Source organism: Dunckerocampus dactyliophorus, chromosome 5, assembly GCF_027744805.1.
Source record: "Dunckerocampus dactyliophorus isolate RoL2022-P2 chromosome 5, RoL_Ddac_1.1, whole genome shotgun sequence".
Lineage (NCBI taxonomy): Eukaryota > Metazoa > Chordata > Actinopteri > Syngnathiformes > Syngnathidae > Dunckerocampus > Dunckerocampus dactyliophorus.
This window is the reverse complement of record NC_072823.1, coordinates 13,946,156-13,961,802: the sequence shown is the minus strand read 5'-3', so window position 1 is coordinate 13,961,802 and position 15,647 is coordinate 13,946,156. Positions and strand designations below refer to the sequence as shown.

The window sequence follows — 15,647 nt, the reverse complement described above, 5'->3', positions numbered from 1 at the left end:
CAAATCTACGAAGCCAACTTCAATTCGGAAAATTAATTGACTTTTAATTCATCCAAATGTGGTCATTTAAAAAGCTATTGAGGGAAAGAGTTGGAACCGCTGCACCTGTTTTTAGCCCAATTTGTGCCATGTACTTTGATGTAATGACATCACACTGTAGAGTTTATGTATTTGCTTTTATTTTACTTCGATGTCTGCTGCCTCTTGGCCAGGTCGGCATTGCAAATGAGAATCCATTCTTAATTGCCTTGGCTGGATAAATAAATGCTAAGAGATTAGTTCCTACAGTGAGCGAGTTAACAGAATCTGGGGTGAGGCGAAGGACGAGAAGACCATAATACCGCTAAAATAGAAGTATTTTATCAAAAGAGCACTTGCAGGGTCAAATTCTGACAAACCAGCAATTACGAAGTTAAAAAGGTACTAGGTATTAGCACCTACTACTTATTGAAAGCTGAGAAGCTCCTCGTTCCATCCACGGTCAATAAATTCAAGGCTAGTCTAATTAGGCGCAACAGGTATTGTTTCCTTACACTTTTGTCAGTGTGAGCCAATCCACATGCGTGGCTGATGGAAGTAGATGCCGTGGCAGTCCATACAGCTACCTGGTGGGCTTGCGGCGTAGCTACCAGTTCAAATAGCATTTTATTGCCTTGTGACACACCTCAGGTTGTAAGAAGTTCAAAATGAATGAATTCAGCAATGCACCAGTGGTTAGTTAATACATATACATTTTTATTTAAATAACACCTGCTTAAACATTTTTGACCATTTGTTTTGTCGTATCAGTGTTGATTAAAGTCAAAGACATTTTGTCTTACTTCACATCCAAAACAGCCTTTCAATCAGTATTGCACCAACTGTACATTCATTCATTTGCAAACAGAGATAAAGAAAACTTTCTGTGCACAATATGAGCAATTAACACTGTTTTTAGTTTTAAGGCTGAGTACCTTCATTAAAATTAATTAATGTACGGCTTTACTTGAAAGTGAGATGTTGCCATTATCTTCATGTCTGCGGTCAAGCGTGTTGAGACCACAAGAAGCGATCACAGCGCTCAAGCATAGCCTGAATGGTGGCTCTGTAAAACAAGACACGAGTGACATGAGTATCTGTAGTTTTTATATCACCTCGAAATATCAAACCACATTTATTATTAGATCTAATAATAAGACCTCCAGGTGCAGGCCTGACTTACCGTTGCCTCTTCTCAGCAACCTTGAGCAGCTCACACACCAGTTGGGAGTGAGGAGAAAGCACCAGGTGTACTCCACACTCCTCCAGGACAGCCATGGCTCGCTCCGGTCCGACTGTGCGGGCCAGGCGCAGGGTCAGGTTCTCTGGGCTGACCTTTCTGCTGCAGTCAGCCGAACCGTTGGATAAAGCACGGCCATTCACACCGGCGAGCTGCTCTGCTGCACAGCTGCCGTCCTGAGCCAACTGGATAAGGAGCCTCCACTCGTCCAAGTCCTGAGGTGCCATACCTGGATATGAAGATAGAACTGGGCTTAAAGTCATCACTACTATTAATGCTGAGGAACATTTACTGATGAATTGCTTTTTCCTTTTGTACATCGTGTGTACACGACCGGAGGTGCTAATAGCAGGAGAGGATTAAATCACTACTCCGCCCAGGCTTAGTGTAAGGAACCAATAGAAGGAGGGTGTTGGCACACCAATTCCGCCCACTCTTACTGTATTTAAGTCCTAGGCTACCAGCACTTATTAGTTCGCTGACGAAGCTCTTCGGATGAGGAGCGAAACGTCCGACACCTTCTTCACAGAAGTACAGATGACGTCTCAAGAAGCCTTTCCCTCGATTGTGTGTACAAATTGACATTTTTTGGAGGTTAGCTACTATTTTATTTCCTCCAATACACACACACACACACACACACACAGTACGTGTACAAATAAACACCTTCTTCTTCAACCAAGCGGTGCAACCAAGAGGATGTAATTCTTAGGCCACCACTAATTTTATTGTTTTAATGGTGTTTCCATAGTAATCATTTTGACAAAATAAAACACTAAGAGTCCATGAAATTTCGGTGAGGATCTGGATAAAGGTGCAAATAGATCAATGGAATCACACATCACGGCACCCTCTGTCATTCTCCATGAAGCAGGAAGTAGCCCGGCTACTAACACAAACACACCACTAATGTATTTTAGAGGCTACTGTACGTCATATTCATCAAGAATTTGTCCTTTATTTACATTACACAGTCACCTTTACACTCCTATTATTCTTTATTTACACCACATTGCTAATGTGCAGGCTACGGGATTACTGCCGGGACACAAGAGACGACCATGGCTTTAACCATTAGCAAATCTGACTAGTCAGCCTCTGATTTATTTACTGTATTGTAAACTTAAAAGAGTTTTAAAACTGAGTGGGGAAGAAGTACAAAGAAGCCAAAAACTCTACTACTACTCTACTTCTACTCTTGTCATTTCAGACATGCCATGGCTGACTACATTAAGTGTGACGGTAATCTAATGTCATGTCTCAATAATGGAACATTACTGACTCTTTGCAATTGAGTAAATAAACGTTCCTGGCCACACAGAAAATATGTTAACTACTAAAATGGTCGCCACCTGAAGGAGCTTCATATTTTCTCCATTATCATCTTTGTTAAAAGACCCTTTTTTTTAAAATATATTTTTCAATATCGTGTCTAATAGTGGCGCCAAACCTCTCAATTTCTGGGAATTCCAAGAAGGCAGAAATACGTAAAATATAATGAAGTGTACATTTTTATTTTGGAAAAATGACTAATCCATCAGACATCTCTTATGTTGGCAATTTCTCCCCAGAAATGGCGAAAATCCAACCTACCTTCAGGTTCCTCCAGCAGGCTGATGTCATCCAGCTGACAAATAGTCGCGAAAGCTTCAGAGCGACGGTGCATCTCACAACAAAGATGGAGATATCCAGTCCAGTACCTGCACACACGCGCATTCCACACATTATATGCATCGTGCTAAACTTTGTATGCAACAAGGAGATAATGAAGTACCCATGACTACGGCAGGTTTCTGCCATCTTCTGCTTGGATGACAAGTCTGTAGGGAGTCGTATCAGGAGAGACAGGAGGCGTCCATAACCCCAACTGAAGCAATGAGAGTTCCACCTGTAACAGACATTAGTTTAGCCTGTAGTTGGAAGTGGTGTGTCATCATACTGAGAGATGTTTCTAATTATTTTGTCCCTCTCATTTGCACAGCTAGGTAGCAGACCTGGGCTGTCCGTCAGGTGTTAGCGTATCACAGCTCTGAGGAGCATCGTGGGTAAGTGCCAGCTCTAGCCACTCCTGCCGCAGTGATTCTGGGTCAAGAAGAGACTGCAGGAATGACAACCTAGGAAGAGATCATCCATTAAAAAAAGGTTATACAGTACACATTTTGTTAGTGAAGTGTTAAGACTTTAGTGTGAAGAGTTTACTTGTGCTCCTCAGCTTGGGACAGCACTAAGTTATCCAGGTAGGCCAGGAAGTGGCTTCTATGAGCCATCCACATCACATCTGTAGGCGTTATAGTGGGATAGAACTGGGAAAAGGAGCGCACAGCTGCCTCTCCTTGCTTTTCATACAATCTAGATGGAAACATTTATACATAAACATATACATGTTATTATGTTATAATTTGTGTGTTGTGCTGATAGTTCTTGACTGACCTGTGTAAGTGAGCTAGGAGATGAGGGGCACTCCAAGGCTGCAGTTCTCTCAGATAGCGTAGTGATTTTAGTAAATCTCCTCTCTCAATGACTTCCACCACTTTGCTGGACTGGGTGACATCTATGGAAACATTACTTCATGAAATTCCACAAAGCATTAGCATTAGCACCATTATCTCAAATTTGGAAATGGGATTTTTCATATCCTACCCAAATTTGGAGTGAGGCAATAGTGAATCATTGTGTCCAGCAAGTGAAACTACAACAGTCTTTTAAATTGGGGCTTATTTTATTATTAAAATAGTTAATTCAATGAATTATTAAATAATTTAAATAAAAATTCACTCATTTTAATTTATTTAAAATCATTATAAATTCCATTTATTTGCAAACCTGCAGTAAAACAAAAACTATGAAAGAGTGGAACACATCTAACATTACTGTAGACAGTCACTATTTTTGTGTTTTAAATAGGCCATCTATTGAAGGTTTGTAGATTTTCAAAATAAAAGTAAGGGTCTGAAACATTTTGAGTGCAACTGTATACAATGTTCCCTCGTTTATCACGGGGGATAGGTTCCCGCAATAAGTATAGCGATAGCAATAGCCCACAATAAGTAAAATCTGCGAAGTAGCGAATTTCTTTTTTTTTTTTCACAATGATTATATATGTTTTAAGGCTGTAAAAGCCCTCACCATACACCTTATACACTTTTCTCAGACAGGCAATACCATTTTGTCACATTTCTCTCTTGTTTAAACAATCTCAAAAAAGTCCAAACCTTCGTTTGAATGTTAATGATGTGCTAAAGATAATGTTACAGGTCAAACACAAGAAATTATTAAGTCACTCACACGTATTTCCCTCCTGTGACCGTTTTCGTAGTGGCGCCGTATCGCTATACTGTAGCGTTTTTGTATCCTTGTTAAAACATACTGCTGCAGTACTCCTCCTTCTAACCAAAGATTCATTTACAAAGCAAGCAAGCAAGCAAGCAAGGTAGCGATGATGTAGGAGACACGGCAGGCTGGCAGAAGATTGTAGAAGAAGATTGCGTGACAATGGTCTACAGCCAAACAGGACGCAGAACACAATGGGCAGTGCAGACAGACGAGCGAGGGAAGAGAGACACTCAACTTCCCACAATGCAACTCTTTTTAAAGGGCCAGGCACGACATGTAACAACAGCGTTCATATGCTGTAATAAACAAAAGAAGCATTGAAAAAAATTCCGCAAAACAGCGAATACGCGAAACGTGAACCGTGGTACAGCGAGGAACACTACAATAATAGGCCCATAAAATAGGGGAAAAAAAACCCTAAATGCCAGAATCACACCTGGTTGTGTAGCCCTTTGAAAGGGCAAACGAGGAACCATATTTGTTAACTTCAGGTAGCAGGACAACTTATTATAAAAGGTAACAGAACCATGTTGTTTAGTTTCTGACCTAGCATGGCTTCAATGAAGGAGCTGTGCACCTCCTGCTGCTCCTGGTAACAGAGCAGACACAAACGTCTAATGCGCTCCTGATCCAGCAGGAAGAAGTAGCGGCGCAGGAAGGTTGTGCAGCTCAGCGCTTGCTTGTTTGCCTGCTTTCCGAAGCAGCTCACTTCTGTGTAAAGTGTGGCCAGCTGGGTGAGATGAACCAGGAGATCAGATGGTAAAGTTTTGGGTGACGCCACTCGCACTGGCTCTAGACGAGTCTCGCTGTCTAAGGTCAAATGACTGTCAGAAGACTCCATCTCTGGAAACATCTCAGTCTTCTCCTCTGGAAATCTCTCTGCAGCTTCTTCTGAGGATTCCTCTGGTTTGTGTTCCCCCGTGTCTTGCCCTGCTGCGTCTACATCTGAAGGATCTCCAGCAGCTGACTCTGTGAGCTTAGCGGGCCTGAGGACTCGCTCCAGCACCTTCAACCACTCTTGTAGAGTTTCCCCCAGGAAATCTGGATCCAGCAGTACCAAAGGATCTTGGATCTGAGAACTGATGGACAAAAACAAAGCTTCAAGTGTAGGACATACCAAAGATTTTTTTAAAAAGTACAATATAATGGAAAAACTATACTACATAGCAAGCAATAGAGGGAGTCCTTCATGCCCAACCACAGTGGTTTGCTGCCTCAAAAGGGTGGCAAAGGCATTTCAAAACAGGAAGTAAATTTAACTAAATGAAATGTGAAAATAAAATTACATATTACTATTGCAGTTCCAACATAATGATGCTAATGTTAAAGACAGGTACAAAAACATTTTGAACAATATAATAACATTAGTATTATTAGTATTGCATTATAATACACTGTGTTCCAAATTATTATGCAAATAAGATATTTTGTTTTTCAATGAAATCCATGGATGGCATTGTGTCTTGGGGCTCTTTGTATTACTGATATCAATCTCATACAACTGTCAATTAGTTTGCCAGGTTAGTGAAAGAAAACTACTTAAATATGATGTTCCATATCATTAAGCATGCCACACATTTCAAGCAATATCGGAAAGAAAAATGATCTCTCTGCTCACAAAACAGCATCAAATATTGCACATTCAGTAATTCACAAAAACTTTCGTACGGTGAAGAAATTTGTGGCCGATTCAGATGACAGCCAGCATTGTGCTGATAAAGGCATAATGAGAAGGGTTTCTGCCAGACAAATTTATCGAATCAAGAGAGCACCTGCTGAAAAGACATTACAAAGCAGCAAACAGTTATTTGAAGCTGCTGGTGGCTCTGAAGTCCCATGAACCTCACGGTGTTGGATACTCCAGAGGCTTGCAGTTACGCATAAACCTACTATTTGGCCACCCCTAACCAATACTCAGAAACAGTTGCAGTGGGACAACAAATAGATGAAGATTACATTTCAAACAATCATGTTTACTGGTGAGGGCTGCGCAACCTTGGGTCGTCCGGATGAAGTAGAGTATCTCAACAAGACTGATGTCAGCAAGGAGGTGGCTGAGTCATGTTTTGGATCGGAATCATTAGGAGAGAGCCCGTAGGCCCTTTATGGTCAGTGAAGGTGTGAAAATGACATCAGCAAAGTATGCAGAGTTTCTGACTGACCACTTTCTTCCATGGTACAATATGAAGAACCGTACCTTCTAGGGGTGTAACCATTCATTCACTACATCGATTTATATTTCTACGATCCAACTACATCGATGTGTGTTTAGCAAGTTTCTATTCTGGACGGCATTTTTGGATCTAACATCGTTTAAAAAGATAATAAGCGATTGACTCGATACTAGGAAATAAAGCATTGGATTTAAGCATGGCAGGCTTTATATGGATTATACGGTGTTTTTTTTTTTTTTTTTAGCACTTTTAATGATAAAGATAAAAGATGAAAAAGAAATTCAGTCTGTGTCTGTGACATCATCGTGTTCCGGGTACATGGTGATCATGGGAGTTGTAGTGAACGTGTGAAATAAAGTTAATTCGCCTTTTCTTCTTGTGGTCAGTTTTGTACACCTGGTAGTTTACGGTCGAGTAGCATTGATGCTTAGTGACGTCATCATCCAGCATGGCACGTCCAGTTCAAAACATACTTTGTTATTTTTGGCTAAAAAGTTACTGAATCGTTTAGGATGGCATCGTTCTAAATGAGCCAAAATAGTTCTTGGATCGTATCGGCAACCACGAATCGTGATACGAATCAAATCGTTATTAAAATTAATCATTACCCTCCCAGTACCTTCTGTAGCAAAATGACCTTCATGTATGACAAATGCACCATCTCATGATGCAAATAATACCTACCTCTCTGTCATTGGCTGTTATGGGCATGAATGGAGAGAAACTCCTGCCCCCCTTTTTCCCCTAACCTCAACGCAATTGAGAAGCTATGCAGCATCGTCAAGCAAAAAAAAAAAAAAAAAAAAAAAATCTATGAAGGTGGGAGGCAGATCACAACAAAACAGCTGTGGGAGGATATTTTGACATCTTGCAAAGAAATTCAAGCAGAAACGCTCCAAAAACTCACAAATTCAATGCAACAATTGGGAAGGTGAAATCAAAAGAAGGGCTCTTATGTTAACATGTAACTTGGCCTGGTAAAATGGAAGTGATTAAAATAGCTTTTGCTTTCAGTAACTATGACCTCCTTATTCTGCAAATTCAACAAATGACCATTTTCGGTTCTTCACCAGTGAAATGTTTTGAAACTCTGTGGTGCATAATGTGGAATAGTGCATTTTCAGTTTTTATTTTTGAAAAAAAAATACTGTTATCATTGGAAGGCTTGTTCAATAACATTCAAATTGTACTCTCATGGTTGATGACTTTATATGGGCTATTTAGCAAAATCAGAGAAAAATATCATTTGCATCATAATTTGGAACACGGTGCAATTACAATGATTAAATAAACCAGGCCTTTCATGTTTCATTGCTTGTAGGATTGTTGGAATAAATATTTTGTCTCATTGTGGAAAAAAACATGATTATATTTTTTCTGCCATTAAAAATTGATTGAAAAATAATTCAGTTTGTCAGTAATGACCCAGTAATGTCAGTTTCCCCAAATAGTACGTTTGTACTTACTACATACAGTTCATTTTCTGCTAAAAAGTCGAGTTAACAGTACGATGCTATGTACTTACGTTGCTTGCTCTGTGGCCACCTGAAGCTCCACTAAGTCGCACTCTGTGTTGGGCATGTCTACATAAATCCTGTGATGACAAGTTCATTGTCACTGGTTCAGTCACAGCACCAAAAATCATATCAGTTTGCAGTAGAATCTTCGTTGTACTCACTCAATATCTGCTTCCTCTGAGAAAGGAGCAGAGGTGGCAGACATGTCAGCCTGTGCACTCTCTCTCAAGTCGGGTCGCTGCCAGAGCTCAGAGTTCATCTGGAGGGTATTGATCTTCTCAGTTGTCTTCTTAACAAAACTAGAAACACTGAGACAAAAGAAAAAACCTTGATGAGTTTTCTCAGCAAACAAGTTGGAGTAGTGGCAAATGGGTGCGACGCTTGGAAATGAAGCATGCCACTGTACTGTACAAACAGATGAATGATGCAGGGAAAAAAAAACTTTTGGGTCTTCACTAGAAAGGGGAAGTTAAAAAGGCTTCAACGCACCTCAAGTTAGTTATTGTTTCAGTTCTAAGTTTGAGCGAAAGACCAAAATAATCACATCTGCATCCACATATACAGAGGACACAAAGCAGCTGCTGAGACACTCTTCTGTTTGTGGACACGAGGGTGGTTTCACCTGTCTTTGACGGCCTGCAATGCAATGCGAGGGGGTTTGGGGCGGAATGACAGGGGCAGATGGAACTGCAGGCCTTGCTCAGATCGCTCGGCTTCCATACGCTCGCTGCTCTGTGGATCTGAATGGAAAGGGGGGAGAATGCCAGAGAAGAAACACAAAACTGGATGGAACACTGGTGGTACAGATGGAAGAGGGAGACAACATGCAAGTAGCTGCAGTATTGGTGACAGAGAGGAAGATGGCGATGAGGATAAATAATTCTACAATATAAATAATACTGAACACAGGTGGTGATATGTGTGTAGGATAAAATGACACAGACAAGAGATTTGATATTAACAGGGTGATATAGGGGAATTTATTTTTATGAAGCATGTTGAATGATCTCCTTTGTCTTATCACATTTATCATTTTCAGCTGTAACTGAAGTATTTCAAAAGGCCAATGTCTTTTCTAAAACTTATATAAACCACTCAATTGGTATTAAACCCATTCCACTTGTATAATAAGTGCAGAAATAATGTTCAGAAGCAGCACGTTTCTAAGTCTACCACATACCATGGTCCACTTGATCTTCTTCTTGCGCAAAGCTGAATTCCTTGAGTCGCTCCTCCTCTGACATAGACTGATTAATGAGGGAGCTTGTCTCTTCGTCCGACTGGCTCCCTCTGCGACTGATCACTCGGTAGATACCACAGTCCAGGACATTGAAGCTCTCCTGTCATTTGAAATATGTGATCATTATGTTAGTGGTTAGATTAGTTAGTGACTTGGTCAGGAACAGGACCGTGTGTGAAGTAAACAGCTCACAGGTTTTATTTTATATGTGGGGTGTGAAATGGTTTGACATACTTAGAATTGAAGCATTGATGAAACTGTAATTGACCAGCTTCCCCACTAGGTACAACTAGTGATGGGCATGAACATTGATTACTGATCATTAAGAACAATGTCAATTGTGTGGAATTAACTGTTCATGAATGAATGAATGAATAAATAAGATCTTGTAGCAACACAAATAAAATGGAGTACCTGGCTGCAACCAGCACAGGCACTGCTGATTCAGCCTCAACGAAAGTATTCCTTGTCTGCATTATTCTGATCAACATGACACCGGCATTAACACAGGAGCGCAGACAGACTAACTGATGCCCATAGCTGAGCAAGGGAATTTAGCCAAATGCCCATCTCTAAGCGCACTTGTGCTTATGGATTGTGCAAAATGCTGTGGTGTCTAGAGGGATACATTGTAATTGTGAACAAACAACTGGTTACGAGTTATATTTGTCTTACATGTGAAGAGATGCTGCTTCTTCGGCTGCTGCAGGCCGAGTCCAAGGGCTCAAGCTTAGCGATCACATCTTCTAGTTGACCAATCAACTCATGGTGTGTGCTGGAACTGAGCTGAGAGCGAAGGTGTTCGAAGCGGTCGATGGGAACTGACTTTCTGGCCTGAAATGAACAAAAATGAGTGTTTGGGTTTCAGGTAAGACAAATAGACACATGATAAGATGACCTAATTAGGATCATTGACATTGGTCAAAATCAGGAGCCCTTATGTTCTCATTCGTTACAGACATTTTACTGAAAGGCTAGCTCCCCCCCCCCCATCAACCAACATCTTTAATAATAGGAACCATACCCGACCGATGACGATGGTGTGCTGGAACATACAGCAGACACAAGCAGCCAGAGGCCAGGACTCCAAACGTAGAAGGCGCTCAACACAGCGTTCCACAGACAACAGGGACAGGTGGGATAGACGGCCGCTACCATGGAGGCAGAAGAGCTCATTGCGGTACACAGCGATGTCAAGCACATCTACAACACCAGGAAACAGGATTCAATTCACTGTAAATCATCACGTTTGGTCTTTGTGGGTAACGATGTGGGTCACCTTTGACCTCTGTCCATAGAAGAACTTGACCATTATGAGGTGTGAAGATATAAATGGCTGAATCAGTCCAGCTAAGCAAGTTTTGGTCTCTGTAGGAAAACAAGCACAAATGGCTAAGTGACATACTATCTGCATAATGTTATGTTATGAATGACTTAGGAACTGAAACCCCTTACTTAAATGTGCAACTGAAATTAACCTTACCCAAAATAGAGCAGTTTGGGGAAGGCGACTGACTGTGGGCTCCTTTGCCCTGGATTGTACTGTGGCTCATTTCTGCAAGTAACAGAGTGTTTAAAAGGCCTTTGGGATGATTTCCCTTAAAGAGAAGCAAGAAAATAACCTCTACAAAAGGTAGTACCTGTATGTTATGAGAGGTAAAGGGGGGCAGGCCAGCACCTGTTTGAATTGATGGGTGCTCAGAACCTCGCCATTAAAACTGGCTTCCCATATTCGAGACCCTGGCCGGGCGCAGTACAGCAGGGGGGGCTGGCCCACCAACAATCCCTTGTTTTGGGGGAAAAAACAAGCTCCATATTCTCCATCACGCTCCTTGTTCCCAACACGCCAAAACTTCTCCCTGAGCACAGAAGAATAATTATCTTTGTAAAGGAAGAAATGTTGGTACAACTCTTGTACAGTATTGGCTCTAATAGGATGGTGCAGGTATACCTGATGTCATCGACAGATCCCCTGTTATGCAAAACTGACATTTTAATGATGTTATAACAGTAATATGCAGCCCTATGTAACAGGTGCTAGCCAGTGTGGCTGTGCAGAAGTACATTGGTAAACCTCAATAAACCTCACTCCCTGACGCCTTAAGAGTCACGCTGGACCTCGAGTTGACAGCTTTTACCTCGATGCCTAGCGCTCGACTCTCAAACTGCAAACCCTGGTTTGAGCCCAGGCGGACCAGGCAGGTTACACCTACTGTCTATTATCAGCACAAATATGAGAAAAAAAAAATCAACCATCTCCCTCACTTGTTTGCTCCACTTTTGAGAGAAGAGGCACTCGCTTTTGGTTTTTCATTCGCTACAAATCTTAAAATAAAGCCTGGAGCTCTGCCACCTCTCCATCAGTCAGCTATATATGTGGGAGATGTAAGTTTGATATTATGATATGATATTTGATATTATTTATTTGTTGTGTTGCTAAATGTTTGTGTCAGCATAATCACATTACAGTCACATTTGAACAGAAAAGGTTACGTTGCAGATGATATAAGGCATCTATTACTTTGGACAAGACATATGGTAAATTCTTTTAAAATACAATGATATGGGTCCATTTTCTTACAAAACACTAGAGCAGTAGTCGCCAACATTTTTTCTTGTGAGAGCTCCTTTTACAAAATGAAAATGGCCAAAAGCTACTCATTTTTGTAACATTTACATAGCTTATTTCAACCCAAACAAACCACAGATGCTTGTTTGACCAGAACATTAACAAAGTGCTGGTATCCACAACTCACATTGTGTATTTCAGAATGCATTTCTTTCTAGTGTTCTCACATTATTAACTGAAAAACTGAATGAAAAGCAGGCTTGCGTGCGGCTCATGTGGTCATGGGGGCTAGCTGGTCCCCGCAGGCACCGCGTTGGTGACCCCTGCACTACAGAGCAGCCTGGCCTGAACTCACCTCTCTGTATCACAGAGGTAACAGCGACTCAGAGAAGACACCAGTAGTCGACCCTCTTGGTAGCCGAGCTGAACCACTTTGGAGTCAACTGTGGTGACCGTTTGAACAGGAAACATAACAAATCCTGAACCCTGTACAATAAAACAATATTTACACATGGAATCAAATAATTAACAACGAGTGCATTACCAGCAACAAAGAAGATACTTTATTGAATACCTTTCCCAGCTTGGAGGATCCTGCACGGAGATAAGACACTTTGCCTGCTGAGTCTCCCACAAAAACCCTGAGAGCGTTGGTGTCCCAGCAGAGTGCAGTGATGGCCTGGCCCCTGTGCTCCCCAGACACGCTCACTCTCTCTGGACGACCACGGCGCTCCAGCTGCAGCTCCCACACCACTACCAGACCCTGACTGGACCACACAGAACCACCAGAGTGAATCATACCCCAAGACATGACAATGATTTTTGTGTATTGTACAACTTTTACCTCGTTGCAACAGCAATAAAGTCTTCATCATGTGGACAGCACGACACCCGGGTAATAGACCCTTCCTGAAAGCAGCACATGTAATGAATTTGAGAAGCATTCCTATTTAGTAGAAACAGCTCAGCTCAGTCAAATTACCTTGTGAGTAAGTATAAGTCTTTGTTTCCAGCCTTCCCGCTGAATGAGATGCAATCCTCCGGCTGATGTTCCTAATGCCAGCCACTTCCTAGATACGGCCAAGCATGTGCACTAAACCATAATGGCAAAATGAGCTGGATATTTAGCATAAATTAGTTTGTACGCGTTTCCAAAGAGGCTATGATTAATAATAGTGATTAGACTACAATAGCGACTCAAGACATGTGACGGTGATACCTTGAGCCTGCCAGAGTCTAAGCGGAGAGTGGAGAGAAGAGGGTCGAGGCAGTCGAACTCTGCCAGGATATGACTGTGGACCTCTGGCACAACTGCTATTTGAGGCATCGTCCCTTCCGACTGTCCGCAACTAGAACAGATTGAGAGAGACAAGAGAGACTTTCGTTGTCACGTTTAAGCCTGGTCACATATGTTTCAGCATCACCTGACTCTCAGCAGGCTTCTTACTCTTTCAAATTGGCCAGACATGACTCTGGTTATCCAAGCCCCCATATGTGAAACAGCTGAATTGTCAGTGAAGCCACAGACCTAAATGTAACATTTCTACTGTTTTTGTTAACTTACCATAAATGCTCCAAATAACACCTCTATTCAAATAACCTATAGTCGCTGGATGTGTGGTCTACAAAAGAAAATCCGCCGGTGTCTATACTTAGTGGCGAGACAAAAACACTGGCATTACCAACTGTGGCTGTAGGCAATCCCCTTAATGTAACGATTAACTCCCACTATATTTCAGTAGCTGCATTTAAGGTATCATGCAGCTGCCAGTTACTTTATCTACCTCTGCATGTGCCTAAAACTATTGGTTGTGCTACTCAGCTGTTGGTGTGAAACTCAAGAGTCTTACACTTGTCTTACTTTTGTTTACAATGTTTGGAACCAAACCAAACCAAACTTTTGTTTACAATGAACTCATCAACGGTATTATTGCTGGAAGGGTAGTCTGCTCCTTACTACTACTATTACAACATTGGTTATGTTACTGCTGTGTTGTGCAATGTACTGTACTTGTTAATAAATAACCACGTGGTCAAAAAAAATGTATGGTTTTCTTTCAACTTTCTCATGCACAACAAATCATGAATAAAATTGAGATAAATCAACACGTTACGGCAAACACAATTCTGTTGGTTACTGTTAAAGTGGTTACTGTTATAAAAAAAATTAAAACATTTTCTTGTAAAACTATGAGGAGGCAGCAGTTCAACTACTGGAATATTAGCGCATAATGAAGGTCAACTATCCCGAAGCTCGACATTTCAAAGTAGTATTGATACCATAATCTCAAGAAGTAAAAAGAAGTGGCCATTTTTGACTTTCTCCTGTTTGTTAAGGCTGCCCTATAAATTGGGGAACTTTTTGCATCACAGCATTACTTCTGATTTTGCAGCAGTTTGGATATTATGTTAAAAAGATATAACCATGCAATCAGGGTTTTTAGATAGTTTCATATAAACACACAAGCAAAACGGATTATCCCTGATTTGGGCTTTGGATATCACATTGGTGTGGAAAAACAACAGGGCCGAAGTTAGTAGAAAAAGCACTTAATATCCACTTAATAGCTGTTTGGAGGTGAGCTACAACACTTCAATGGATGAGTACTCGGCTTAATTGGGGAAAAATGCAAACAAAACAAGAAGAATGAGCCTTAATCAGCGAGCAAGAGTTGCTAATATATAAAAGGAGTGTTTCAAAGTGTAGTAAACGTGTCACGTGACACAGAGTGGCCAGTACGTCCCATCTGTTTGTTAGCAGTGACATCACACCATTGAACTGTACCGTTACAGCTACCCTCCTTATTTCTCCATTATTAATCATAATAATGATAAAAATATGACAAAAACACAAACTCGTGGTTGCCTCATTGACCAAATGCAATCGGTTATTTGTTTGTTGGAACAAAATTCCTGCCGCTTTCACCCTCATAAAAGGGGCGCGTCGGTCACGGGATAAGTCTGCTGACTGATAATAAACATGTGTGTTTAAACTAAAGCTAAACACTTTTAGCTAACCATCCTCGTCAGCATAAACGTGTGTATGCGAAGTGTTGTAAATTGTTTTACATTCCCAATAGTTGCTTTCGTAATAAGACGTTAGCAATTATGCTAGGTGTTTTCGTTCATTCATCCTCCAAATCAAACAGAAGGAATGACAAGTGACAAGTGACGGCACACACAAGTCTTTAAATTCTTATAAACGCTCACTAATTTGCCGACTCGCCTTTCAAGTTTGTTACTTTTGACTTACCGTGGGAGCTGCTGCGGAGCAGGTCAGCTAGCCTCAGCCGGGACACACTTCCTGAAAGAGTGCTAACTGAGCAGCATGTTTAGCTCTTAAAGCACGGGCTTGCAATGATTTTCGGTCATGCACCCCCTGTTGGACAACGATTGAGAACCTGATCATATTTATTTATTCATCAGTACAAACCACTGTACGAGTTTCTGGCAACAGCATTCTGCATACTTCTGCATTGATGAAATTTAGCTATTGCAGCTAATTCTGGCATATTTATTACTGCGATGCTTTTGCACATACCCCCACTGACCCCCC

At 41.2% G+C, this 15,647-nt stretch overlaps 1 protein-coding gene across 1 annotated transcript; it reads right to left on the bottom strand.

Moving 5' to 3' along the window:
* Nucleotides 1-714: 714 nt before the first annotated feature.
* Nucleotides 715-15,537, bottom strand: hps5 (HPS5 biogenesis of lysosomal organelles complex 2 subunit 2). Its single transcript, XM_054777593.1, has 23 exons — nt 15,345-15,537; nt 13,311-13,440; nt 13,074-13,184; nt 12,936-13,000; nt 12,666-12,858; nt 12,447-12,577; nt 11,163-11,381; nt 11,006-11,077; nt 10,802-10,890; nt 10,547-10,725; nt 10,198-10,356; nt 9,463-9,622; nt 8,905-9,022; nt 8,444-8,590; nt 8,291-8,359; nt 5,138-5,670; nt 3,689-3,809; nt 3,458-3,607; nt 3,253-3,372; nt 3,033-3,146; nt 2,852-2,958; nt 1,202-1,487; nt 715-1,084 (listed from the first exon to the last, which is right to left on the bottom strand). Exons 2-23 carry the CDS (start codon nt 13,416-13,418, stop codon nt 1,024-1,026), a joined length of 3,312 nt encoding a protein of 1,103 aa, XP_054633568.1. The 5' UTR covers nt 13,419-13,440; nt 15,345-15,537; the 3' UTR covers nt 715-1,023.
* Between the last annotated feature and the right edge of the window lie 110 nt (nt 15,538-15,647).

Coding starts and splice junctions, on each gene's coding strand:
- hps5 (XM_054777593.1), bottom strand. CDS start 13,418: ATGCCTCAAATAGCAGTTGTGCCAGAGGTCCACAGTCATATCCTGGCA. Junction 13,185..13,310: donor TAGACTCTGGCAGGCTCAAG/GTATCACCGTCA, acceptor ATTATGGTTTAG/TGCACATGCTTGGCCGTATC. Junction 9,023..9,462: donor AGAAGATCAAGTGGACCATG/GTATGTGGTAGA, acceptor CTTTCCATTCAG/ATCCACAGAGCAGCGAGCGT.